The following is a 13,367-nucleotide window of genomic DNA, read 5'->3' on the forward strand; positions in this document are numbered from 1 at the left end:
TCAAGGCTGTGACTAAGAAATAAAGGAAGCCAGGGCTGGAGAGGAAGTTCTTTTGGCGATTAGCTAATGATCCTTCTGACTGGGGGCTCTAACTCGTGTTCGTTCTTTTGAAATCGCCACGTAGTGCCCATCCAGATTTCTTCAAAGGAAAAGACGAAGGGCAGCTCTTGAAAACGAATGCTATTAAAAGATGAAAGGTAAAGCTAAGTCTTTTTAAAAAATCCAGGTCCCCTCCCTATATGGTTTCCAGGACTCTCTAGCCCCTAATATTGTACAGGTTGGATGAGCAGTGTGGATAGTGTTGCATCGGTGTGGTCCTTGAAACTCTCTGAGCTGGTTTTCTTGCAGATATTTCATCACCCAACTAGGGAACGTCATTACTGCTAGAAGGGAGGAGGAGGAGGAGGAAGAGAAGGAGGAAGAAAAGGAGGAGGGAGAGAAGGAGGAAGAAGAAGAGGAGGAGGAAGAGGAAGAGGAGGAGGAGGAGGAGGAAGAGGAGGAGGAGGAAGAGAAGGAAGAAGAAAAGGAGGAGGGAGAGAAGGAGGAAGAAGAAGAAGAGGAGGAAGAAGAAGAGGAGGAGGAAGAGGAGGAGGAGGAAGAAGAAGAGGAGGAAGAGGAGGAGGAGGGGGAAGAGGAGCAGGAAGAGGAAGAGGAGCAGGAGAGGAAGAAGAGGAGGAGGAAGAGGAGGAAGAGGAGTAGGAGGAAGACCATGGGGTCCTTACAGGGGTGGGTTGCTGCGGCATTACTGCCAGTTCAGTGCATAATTATTAATAATAATAATAATAATGGCATTTGTGCGGATAGCTTGTTCTTGCGCAGCCAGGATTAGTGACTCTGTTTCTTTCTTTAATGTACTTATTATTATTATTATTATTATTATTATTATTATTATTATTATTATTACTACTACTACTACTACTATTATTATTAAGGCCAAAATCGAACAATCCTCTGATGATGCCAAATGCAGACTTTGCAAAGAAGCTGATGAAACTGTTGATCACATACTCAGCTGCTGTAAAAAAATCGCGCAGACTGATTATAAATTGCGGCACAATTCAGTAGCGCAAATGATCCATTGGAATTTGTGCAAAAATTTTAATATTAAAACAGCAACAAACTGGTGGGAACATGAGCCTGAAAAAGTCACCGAAAATCAGATGATCAAGATCTTGTGGGATTTCCGTATACAAACGGACAAAATACTGGCGCATAATACACCAGACATCACATTGGTTGAGAAAAATAAGGTCACAATCATAGACATCGCAATACCAGGTGATAGCAGGGTCGCCGAGAAGGAACATGAAAAAATCGCAAAATACCAGGACTTAAAAATTGAAATTCAACGACTATGGCACAAACCAGCAGTGATAATTCCAGTGGTAATTGGCACACTGGGTGCTATTCCAAAAGCACTGGAATTACATTTAAAACAGTTAAAAATTGACAAAATCACCATCAGTCAAATGCAAAAAGCCGCACTTCTTGGATCTGCACGCATATTACGAAAATACGTTACGACGTCCTAGGCCCCTGGGTGGGGCCCGACTAGTAACCAATGCCAAATCCGGCGAAACAACTGGCCGCTGTGATACAATTGTATAATAATAATATTATTTCAGCCCAGTTAAAATTAGGACAAGTAAAATGAATCTCTGATTTGCCAAACACACAACCCACCAAGGCAGGTGGGGGATGAACCTCTTGTAGATGATGACCGATGACAGCATGAAAGCTCGGTCAATATGTTTACCCTTCCATTTGTCAGGAACGACCCATGGCTGGGTTTTCTTTATCATCCGAGGAACATCTCAATCGATAAAAACATCAAAGGAGACAGGGCTAAGGATGGCCTAAAGACAGGAACGCCTGCTTCCTTAATCTACCAGTGGGGTGGGGTGGGGGAACCAGCCCTCCCTTGTAACTTCTAAAGAGCCCTCTGAGTGATTAAACCACAAATTTGATCTGATTTAAGGCACAGATACCATTAAAGCGTCCGTCATGCATTATGTATCATGAAAGCCAGTCCGTGAACTTGCAACTCCCACTTTAGGAAGATGACATGCGTTACAGCCGACAGATGTGCCCAGATCAGATTGTGGAGTTAACAGAGTTGTGTTAACTCTCCTCTTTTGATGGAGTGTTATAAAGCTGGGAGGGGCAGCAGGGTGATTGACTTGTAGAGCTGAGTAGCAGTGGATCTACTGCTTCTCATTGTGAAAGGGGGGAGAAGGGGGGGCAGGCTGTTGAAAACCCGCAGATGTAGAAGAGAAAAATAGAAGTGTCATTCAGTTGGCTAGGTAGGACCAAAAGGAGAATGCTTAACTGAGACCCTTAACTCTCACCCTAACCCTCACCCTCACCCTCACCCTAACCCTTCACCCTTAACACTCACACTCACCCTTAATCCTAACCCTAACCCTTAACGCTAACCCTAACCCTAACTAACAACTGCAGTCATTCACTTAACAAATGGAATGGAATGGAAGAAGCTTCTTGGATGAGAAGCAAAATGTCTTCAAAGAAAAAAACAAACTCCAGTTGCCTTTTGAAAAAGCACCTTTGGGACAACCATGACCTGGATGACTGAGAATCTCCATTGACATTCTCATGTTTGTTCATTCCCAGGATGTAAGAAATGGCCTCTGGCCATCTCATATCCTTTAGGACAGGGGTCTCCAACCTTGGCAACTTTAAGACTTGTTGACTTCAATTCCCAGACGTTCCCCATCCAGCGAAACTGGCTGAGGAACTCTGGGAGTTGAAGTCCACAAGTCTTAAAGTTGCCAAGGTTGGAGACCACTGCTTTAGGGGACACTGGAGGAGAAAATCTGGAAACATCTCAACCGTGGCCACTTGGAGATGGGAGATCTTCAGGCTAGCTTGGGGATTCTGGGAGCTGAAGTCCACCCATCTTCAAGTGGTCAAAGTTGAGAAATACTATAGGAGCAAAAAGATAGGAGACATCTAGTAGCTACTTTCCCCCTGAATTAACATGTTTTATTAAAGGCACCAACTTTTGTGAGCTGCAGCTTCCTTTACAGATGTTATCTGCGGCATCTGGTGAAGGGAGATGCATCTGGTGAAACTGATGGCTTTTGAGAAAATCTGTTGGTTGGAAAAGGTGTTACCAGAGCTGAACTCCACACGGTCAAACATGGCTTGCAATAGCCATCCTGCCAGCAACCCTGAAGCTTCTAAGGGAGAAAAGAAGGAAGGAAGGTGAACCTACCACAATGATGAACAGAGCTGGGGCCACAAAAGCCCAGATGGCACCGCTCTCCAATGACAGCCAACAGCTGCAAAGAAAGAGGGAAAGATATTGTGATATTGTAGCATGAGGATGATGGGTGTGTGTGAGTTCCAAACCACCATTGATTGAAAAATATGTAATAGGGAGAAATAGCAATAGCACTTAGACTTACATAACACTTCACAGTGCTTTATATCACCATGGAAAGAAGGAAGGAAGGAAGGAAGGAAGGAAGGAAGGAAGGAAGGAAGGAAGGAAGGAAGGAAGGAGAAAAGGAAGAACAATAGCAATAGCACTTAGACTTATATACCGCTTCACAGTCCTCTTTATGCAGTTTACAGAGTCAGCCTATTGCCCCCCCCCTCCTTCCGAGGTAGGCAAAATGAGGACCCAGATTGGGGGGGGGGGCAAGCCTATTGCCCGGAAGGATGGAAGGCTGAGTCAATCTTGAGTTTGGTGAGATTCGAACGGCCAAATTGCAGGCAGCCAGCAGTCAGCAGAAGTAACCTGCAGTCTGCACTCTAACCACTGCGCCACCATGGCTCACAGTCAGAAAGAGGAAAAGTTGGGGTGGGATGGACAGCAGAAAAAGTTGGTTTTCCTGCTTGCTTTCTTCATTCCAGGTCTTTGTTGAAGGAATATAGGAGAGGGAGAATCCATGGTTTTAACTTCAGCCCAGTTGTCTCAGGAAGGTGGTTACCTGGGAACTAACTTTGCAAATGGAATGCAACCTTTGCTAGTCTTAACATGATCTGGATGTGGGAGGAAGACAAAGCTATAGACCTTTATCTTCTGGAATTCAAGTTCCACCATTCTCAGATACCTCTGAAAGACTCTACCTTCCTTCAGAAATTGGGTCGACATATGGATTCATGGAGACTGCTTAACGCTGAGACTGTTGGAGCAAATATGAGATACCATCTACAAACTCTACATTCTTCAAAGGAGCTATCACAACAACGACAAATGTATAGTTTCTCATTTCCAGAACTTACTTGTTGACTTCTCCATAGCTTTCCACAGATGTCGTTGCGGAAATGACACAGATCAGGAATGGGCAGCCTGCAGGAATGAAGAGGGGAGCATTAGCATCTTCATCAGAAGAGGGTAAAGATAGAAGGATGGTCCAGGAAAGCCATCACGAAACTACTGGATGTGGTTTAAATATTATAAATGTGGTTCTTCTATAAACCAGAGGTCAGCAACCCGTGGCTCTGGAGCCACACGTTACTCTTCCGTCCTTCTGTTGTAGCTCCCTGTCGCCGATTGGCTCCATAATTGATAGGGCTTTCTGTTAGGAAAGGTAGAGGAAAAAGGACCCCGGGCTAGGAGGAGACTCTATGGTGGGGGAACCGGACCTCCGGTTAGCAGAGGAAAAATGATGCCACGCTAGCAGGAGACTCTATGGTGGGGCAACCAGACTTCCTGTCAGCAGAGGAAAAAGGATGCCATGCTAGGAGGAGACTCTATGGTGGGGGAACCGGACTTCCGGTCAGCAAAGGAAAAAGGATGCCATGCTAGGAGGAGACTCTATGGTGGGGTAACCGGACTTCCGGTCAGCAGAGGAAAAAGAATGCCACACTAGGAGGAGACTCTGTGGTGGGGGAACCGGACTTCTGGTCGGCTCCAGAATTGAATGGAGGGTTAGAACTGATTAGGACATTTGTGGCTCTTTGAGTGTTTAAGGTTGCCAACCCCTGTTCTATGACTATGAAAGTTCCCACATTCTTTTTGGGGATAATATTTGCTTCCTCTTATCACTGCCCTCAGTACACTTCTGCATCATCCACATGTGGTCCTGAACACACAAAAAAATGATTGCCCATGACAGATAATCATTGACAGATGAACACAAGTGAGACTGGGATTTCCATTGTAGATCATTGCAATTATAAACTGAGTGAGACCTGATTTTATAACCATTTTTAACAGCAAGCGAATCAAAGGTTGTTCAGTGACTGACACGGTCATTGAGCAAATCCAGCTTCCTCAATGGGCATCTTTTACCAGAAACCGGCAAAAAAAAATAAGATCACAAATTACAAAATCACACGATGTTGCAACCAGTTCTCAATACAAGCTGGTTACCAAGCAGCTGACTTATTCACAGAAGTGGTACTGTGTTCTGACCAAGGCTTCCCAAGAGCCTGAAGCAAATTCCTGGTCCCAACAAAAACCCCTTTTACTAATTGACTGTGAATTCTGCTCATTCACATCCAGCAAAGTCTTTCCAGGGAGGATTTATGGTCACAGACCTTATATGACTTGGAGAGCTGCCAGACCGATATCTGCAAAACTTGGCAAGGAGGCTCGGAGAGTCACAAACCAATTAAGCGAACTGATGGTCTCCTGCAAACTCCACTTCCCTTTCACTCCTCTTTTAAATCCTCCGGGAGGGACCATTCATTGTCCACCTGTGGCCTTACTCCCAAGTCGACCCCTGTTCTTTAGCTCTTCTCTTTTTCTGGCAACTCTGCGCATGCGCACACTGGGAACAGGCTCCAGCTGTTTGTCTGCCTCACTGATGTCTGACTCTGAAGACAGCTGATAACTGTCAGATGGCTCTGGCCCCCTCCCTGCCTCTGACATAGAGCCCTCATCCGAGCCTTCCCCAGACTCCAGGACTAGTCCATCTTCCTCCCCAACCTCCTCACTGTCCGAATCTGCTGCCAGCTCCACTGGCCGCTGGCGGCAACAATAGGTACAATGATCTAAGTGAAAATACAGGTCTTGGAACCCTTTTTCCAAAGCTGATGTAACTTTGAACCATCATGAAGCAAATGGCCATAAATTGGGAACTACCTGTAGTATGGCCCAAGTACAGATTTGTGGGAAGACTGGAGGAGTAATTCATATTTTATCTTGGGCCTAGCACTCTTCAATATCTTCATAAATGAGTTAGATGAAGGAATAGAAGGGGAACTGATCAAATTTGCAGATGACACTAAATTGACAAGAATAACCAACATCCCAGAAGCCAAGCTCAGGACCCCCAAAAGATCCTGACAGACTTGAACAATGGGCTCTATTCAACAATACTGTGACCAGTTTTGGTCACCGTACTACAAAAAAGATGTTGAGACTTTGGAAAGAGTTCAGAGAAGAGCAACTAAGGCAGGAGTCAGCAAACTGTGGCTCTGGAGCCGCATATGGCTCTTTCCTCCCTCTGCTGCAGCTCCATCACTGGTCGGTGCCACAATTTTGAGAGGAGCTTCCGGGGTGGGGGGAGAAGCACAGTGCACCAGGAGAAGACTCTATGGCAAGGGAAGGGTTTTCCAGTTGTCTCCACAATTGATATGGATTTTGGTTATGACAGGTAGAGGAAAAGGTGCGCTGCACTAGGAGGAGACTCTATGGTGGGGAACTGAACTTCTGGTCAGCCCTGGAATTGAACAGGGGGCTTCCGGTTAGGACCTTTGTGGCTCCCGGTGTTTTCTTTTCCATGGGAAATGGGTCCAAATGGCTCTTTGAGTGTTTAGCTTTGCCGACCCCTGAACTAAGGTGATCAAAGGTCTGGAGACTAAACCATATGAAGAACATCTTGGACATTTGTCTGAAATGGTATAAATTATCCTGCTTGAGTAGGGGACTAGACTAGAAGACCTCCAAGGTCCCTCCCAGCTCCGTTCTATTCTAAATTTCAATGCTAATTTAGTATTGAAAGTGTAAGAAGGAGTGGCATAACCAATTTCGTTGTATACATGAATGTACAATGACAATGAAGGCTATACTGTAACCAGAGGATGGAGTCAAAAAAGGTAGCAGAATTGAATCCCTACGTAGCCACAAGCAAAATGGTCCTAAGATAAAGAGTTGGGATGTTCCATTTTTCTTGAATTTTATTAGCCTGATCACCAGCTGGGCCTTGGGTGAAGCAGCAGCTACACGAAAAGGCAATATGACAGCCCTTAAAATCACCCTCATTTTTTGTGGTTTGATGCTTTAATAGCCACAATCTTTGATCACATTTTGCAAGGAAATTCTAGGGGCTGCGTACGGGCAGGCTTCACAGTTGGCTCCCTCTTCATTATCGGTGTTGCTAAAGAAAGATAGATTTCTGGCAAAGTGTTGCAAATTCAATTACAGCGGCATATGGATGCATAATAGGAAACTAGCAGGCATTACTGGAAACAAAGCGAGTCTACGATCGATGTACGACAGGGATGGAAGATGGGAGCAAGAAAACGCTACTGTTTCATGAGTCCTAAAAAGGGGGGGTTGAAAAAAGGACTGGAAAGCAGAGGGGTGGTGGAGATGTTTGAGGAGGGGCTTTGCTTTGAGGAGGACTGGAAAAAGACACCTCCTTGAATGGGGGTGGGTGGGGTCTCTGAAGCATGTCTTGCATCTAAGAGGGAACCGAAGCAACAGCACTGGGTGGTGGTGGTTCTTCTTCTTCTTCTTCTTCTTCTTCTTCTTCTTCTTCTTCTTCTTCTTCTTCTTCTTCTTCTTCTTCTTCTTCTTCATCCTACTCCTTCCTCCTTCTTCTCTACTCCTTTTTCTTTTCCCCTCCTCCCTTCCTCTTCCTTCTCCTCTTCCTTCTTCTTTCTCCTTCTCATCCTTCTCTTCTTCTTCATCCTCCTCTTCATCCTCCTCCTCCTTCCTCTTCTTTTCTCTTCCTCCACCTCCTCCACCTCCTCCTTCTCCTCTTTCTCCTCCTCCTCTTCTTCTTCCTCCTTCTTCTTCCTCCTCCTCCTCCTTCCTCCTCCTCCTCCTTCCTCCTCCTCCTCTTGTTCCTCATCCTTTTTCCTCCTCCTCCTTCTTCCCCTCCTTTTTCTTCTTCTCTTCCCCCTCCTCCTCTTTCTCCTCCTTCTTCCTCCTCCTCCTTCCCCTTATTCCTCCTCTTCTTCATCCTCTTCTTCATCATCATCCTCTTCTTCATCCTCCTCCTCCCTCCTCCTTCTTCTTTTCCCTTCCTCCCCCTTCTCCTTCTCTTCTTTCTCCTCCTTCTTCCTCCTCCTCCTTCTCCTCCTTCTCCTCTTTCTCCTCCTCCTCCTCTTTCTCCTCCTTCTCCCCCTCCCCCAGACATCAGTGGAAGCAGTCCACCGCCCACCATTTACAAGAATAGAAAGCACTAGGTCTTCCCCATTCACCCACTTGGGTGTGGTTGCCCCGTGTATGGTAGACCTCATTGCTGTAGATGATTGCCACCAGCCCAACTGCAATGCATCTTCTGAATTGGAGGAGGACAAAGGTCCCACATTTTTCACCCTCTCTGCTTCATCTGAAGCAATTTCATCTCCCGGGAGAAAATTCCCTTTGAGTTTCTTCTTTTTCTTCTTTGATAGATGCTAAAGATCCATTCCAATAAGAGTTTCTAAATTCACGGCTTAAGAAGTGGGGGGGGGGGATAAAATAAAAGAATAGTAAAGGTAAATAGTAAAGGTAAATGTTCCCCTTGCACATATGTGCTAGTCGTTCCCGACTCTAGGGAGCGGTGCTCATCTTCGTTTCAAAGCCGAAGAGCCAATGCTGTCCAAAGACATCTCCGTGGTCATGTGGCCGGCACGACTAAACACTGAAGGCGCACAGAACGCTGTTACCTTCCCACCAAAGGTGGTTCCTATTTTTCTACTTGCATTTTTTACATGCTTTCAAACTGCTAGGTTGACAGAAGCTGCAATGAGTAACGAGGGCTCACTCAATTACACGGAGCTAGGGATTTGAACCACTGAACTGCCGACCTTTCTGATCGACAAGCTCAGCATCTTAGCCACTGAGTCACCACGTCCCTTAATAAAAGAATAAACGCTCATAAATATTCCTGTTACCCCCGAAAAGAGTTCAGCCAAGGTGTTAAATAGCTGTAACCTGGCTGATTTTTTCCCCCTTCAAAGTGCATCTCAGATGCTCCTGGGATTTAACTCGATTATTTATCAGCTCAGAGTTGCATCGAAGAAGAAAATTAAACAGAGAGTTTCTCGGTAAGATAATGAAACTTATGGAAGTGAAATGCAGACTAACCAACTGGATAACCGAAGAAATTTTGTTGCACGTAACAGGAACTGCTGCTAAAGTTCCTCCTTGCAGAGAGAGTGTGGTCATTGTGTGTTGTGTGTGTCTCGTACTGGAAAAATGAGAAGGTGATCTTGAGTAAAATACAGACAGGATTTGGTGGATCGCCACGGCTAAATGCAACTGGGATTATTTGGCTAATCTGAAATAAACAGATTTGCCTCCGAAGGCTCAACCCCTCCGAGACACGGCAAAGAATTAAATCCATTTTAGGTCATGAGATTGAAATTGTTTTAGGATGTCTCCCTCGGTGGGTGGGTGTCCTCATTTCAATGCTTGGCTGGAGGTTTAACAGAGATAGATTGGCTATAATAAGATTGGTTCAGAATTCTTCACCAACCGTGGAGTGATTAGAAACAGATGCACTATGATCTTATTTCACTCACGCAAAGTTGTAGCTCGGCAGCTTAAAGTGGAATCCGCCTCGAAACGTCTCGATTTTTATACTTTTGTGTAGTAACAGACAGTTGAAAGAGGCAATGAAAACGTTTCTGGTGCTATTATTATTCATAATGTCAACTCCTTCCAAAAATTCTTGGTTGGAAGGGACCTTGGAGGTCTTCTAGTCCAACCCCCTGCCTAGGCAGGAAATATGATCTATCTATCTATCTATCTATCTATCTATCTATCTATCTATCTATCTATCTATCTATCTATCTATCTATCCTAACATCTATCTCTCTCTATCCTACTTATCTATATTATCTATCTATAATTTTTCTCTCTATCTACCCTCTATCATCTATCTATCTGTCTGTTGGTCTGTCGGTCTGTTGTTCTGTCTGTGTCTGTCTGTCTATCATCTATCCATCATCTATCCATCATCTATCTTCTATCTATCATCTATCTATATCTATATCTATCATCTATCTATTCTATCATCTATATCTATCTTATCTATATCATTTATCTATCATCTATCATCTATCTATCATCTATCTAACATCTATATAATATCTATCTATCATCTATAGCTATTATCTATATCATCTATCTATCCTATCATCTATCCTATCCAACATCTATCTATCATGTATCTATCTTACTTTATCTATCTATCAATTTATCTATCTATCTATCTGCTATCAATCTACTATCTATCTATCCATCAATCTATCTACTGTCTGTCTATCTATTTAATCTATCTATCTATTTTTTCCCATAACAAGCTCTTCTTTGTCAGAAGTTTGATTTTGAGTGCCAAATCCGTGGAATTCTGCACAGCTGGAGATCCAGCTGAGTCATAAGTATATTAAACATGAAATGAATCGTTAAAAAGCCATAAATATACGCATTTCACATTGCATTTGGGGACAAATAGGTTTCTTGAGCAATGGCTGTTAGTGTTGAGCCTCATAATTTTTTAATGTTCGTTTCTTGTCCAAAATATCCAGAGTAATGGTGGGATTCAGTCATTCCTGTTTCCTCCATTAGCTCAGAACAGGTTTCAGGATACCGGCTCCTCTGTCTTACAATTATTATAGGATTTTGCTTTCTTTCTACATTTTGGCAAATGTCTTTAGTGCCGCCTGCTTTGAATGAACGCAGAAGATAAGGAAGGCAAGCACAACTTTTGATATAAAAAACATTGCATTTCAAGAGGAAAGGCAATCAAGAAGGACCCCCACTGAGATGTTCTACAAACAGTTGTTTAAACAGAAAAACAGTCTGCCAGATACTTGTGGGTATTTAAAAAAACACTCATTTCTAATTTGTTGGAAGTGAATTAATCACGATGAATATGAATTCTTCCCATTAGGGACAGCTAGGCCTCCAGGAGTGTAGAATCCAGAGATGAGGGGCCCTTGGTGTTCTCTGAGCTTGGTTATTTTCTTGCAGATGCTTTATTATCCAACTAAGTAACATCATCCGCAGTGATGATGCTACCTAGATTGGGTAATGAAACATCTGCAAGAAAACAACCAAGCTCAGAAGGCACCAAGAACTGATGATGTTACCTAGTTTGGTTAATGAAACACCTGCAAAAAAAAACAACCAAGCTCAGAAAGCACCATGAGGCCTCATTTCACCCTGAACTACAAATATTCCAGAGAATAATGCATGGCATGGTGGCCTAGAAGCTAGCAAAGCTATGGAGACGTTCTACCTTTCTTTAATGGTTTTGCAGCCTGGATCTAGTCCCTCTAAACTGCAATTCCAGAAGGAACCAAGCAAGCAGACATGCAAAGAAATTCAATAATAGATAAGTCCTTGCGTCAGGAAAGGGAGATAGAAGGTTTGATGCAAAAAAATTATAATTCAATATTGGCACTTCCCTTCTGACATTCTAAGATGCTAAGCATGGGTTAATTACTAGCAAAAGGGTAAGATTCAGAAGGAAGCAGAAGAATTGAGAGGCGACGTTTTCCAAGTGGGATAATCGGGCTGTCTTGCAACAGGGCTCTGAATCCCAACGGTAATAGCGCAATTTTCTGATTAGAATCTGAAAGGAGGGAGGGTCTTTTTCATTAGTTCACTTATTTATTTGTCCAATTTATATGCAGCCAACACTTCCTCCCTAGGGTGGGAAAAGCATTCCTTTGGTTCTTTGCATTTCCAGACTGTTAAGATTTAAGGAGGATACTCTTGTGAAAAGTGAGGAGGTTGGGGGGGGGGGGAGAAAGATGGGCCAGTCCTGGAGTCTGGGAAAGGCTCTGATGAGAGCTCTGCATCAGAGACAGACAGGGGGCCAGGGCCGTTTGCAAGTTATCAGCTGCCTTCGGAGTCAGACATCAGTGAGGCAGACGAACAGCTGGAGCCTGTTCCCAGTGTGCGCATCCACAGAGCTGCCAGATGAAGGGAACAGCTAAAGAACAGGGGTCGACCTGGAAGTCAGGCCACAGGTGGACAGTGAATGGCCCTTCCCCGAGGAAATAAAGATGAGCGAAAGGGGAGTGGAGTTTGCAGGAGACTATTAGTTTGCTTAATTGGTTCGTTTGTCTCCGAGACTCCTTGCCAAGTTCTGCAGATATTGGCCCGTCAGCTCTCCAAGCCAGATAAGGTCTGTGACTGTAAATCCTCCATTGAAAAAGACTTTGCTGGATGGGAATGAACAGAATTCACAGCAAATTAATAAAAAGGGTTTTTTGTCAGGACCAGGAGTTTGCTTCATGCTCTTGGGAAGCCTCAGTCAGAACAAATACTCCGTCATTCTGTTTTTTTTTCTTCTCTTGTGCCATCAAGTGGACGTTGAGATCCCAGTGGAACTTAGAATGGAAGTTTCTCCATAGAACTCAATGGAGGGCCATAGTTCTATGATCATCCAATCCCACAACTGTGTTCGTGACTTACCCCATCCAATGCCATAGTAGTATAAGAGCTTGTTCTCTTCCGAGCCAAAGACTTTGATCACCATGCTGTAGAGATGGAAGCCTTCCACCAGCATCCATGCGAAAGTGCTCAAGAAGAAGAAGTGAAGGAGAATCGCCAGGATTTTGCAGGGCACCTGCAAAGAAGACAAAACCAGCCCAATGAACAGGAAAGGTGAGAAGGAGAAGTCTTCTCACCCTCGCCCCAGGTGGTCAAAATGTGCTCCACCTACCCAACTCAAAAAGAGATGCAAATGTTGTGGTGCCTTTTGATGATACGGAGACCTTGTTTATACTATCATAGTCTCTTGCCAAGATCTGAAGGTTTGTAAGAAGCCAGCTGATTTAATAAGAGGTTACTAGAGCAATATTATTATAACAATAGGTCTATCTCTTTCTTTCTTTCATTCATTCTTTTTCTCTTTTGCTTTCTCTCTCTCTCTCTTTTCTCTTTTCTTCTCTCTTTTTCCCTTCTTTTTTTGCTCTTTCATGGTTTTTTTTCTTTTTTCTCTTCCTTTCTTTCCCTTTCTCTTTCTCTCTCTTTTTTCTTTTTTTCTCTTTTTCTCTTTGGCTTTCTCTCTCTTTGTTTCTCTCCTGTTCTTTCTCTCCATCTCTCTCGTTCTCCATTTTTCTCTTCTCTTTTTCTCTTTCTCCTCTTTTTGCTCTCTTCCTTTCATTTTTCTTTCTCTCTCTTATCCTCTTTAACTCTTCCCCTTTTTTCTCTTTTCTTCTCTCTCTCTTTTTCTTCTCTTTTTTCTTTCATTCCTTTTTCTTTCTTTCTCTTTTCCTCT

At 43.8% G+C, this 13,367-nt stretch overlaps 1 protein-coding gene across 1 annotated transcript in view; it reads right to left on the minus strand.

Moving 5' to 3' along the window:
* The window catches only part of ADGRD1 (adhesion G protein-coupled receptor D1), a 160,126-nt gene that overhangs the window by 37,832 nt on the left and 108,927 nt on the right, over positions 1 to 13,367 (minus strand). The window contains exons 19-21 of the mRNA XM_032229623.1: positions 12,560 to 12,713; positions 4,252 to 4,318; positions 3,236 to 3,302 (exon numbers count right to left, since the gene is read on the minus strand). Of these exons, the coding sequence (XP_032085514.1) occupies positions 3,236 to 3,302; positions 4,252 to 4,318; positions 12,560 to 12,713 (288 nt within the window). The remainder of the gene's footprint in view (positions 1 to 3,235; positions 3,303 to 4,251; positions 4,319 to 12,559; positions 12,714 to 13,367) is intronic.

Source organism: Thamnophis elegans, chromosome 13, assembly GCF_009769535.1.
Source record: "Thamnophis elegans isolate rThaEle1 chromosome 13, rThaEle1.pri, whole genome shotgun sequence".
Classification (NCBI taxonomy): Eukaryota; Metazoa; Chordata; class Lepidosauria; order Squamata; family Colubridae; genus Thamnophis; species Thamnophis elegans.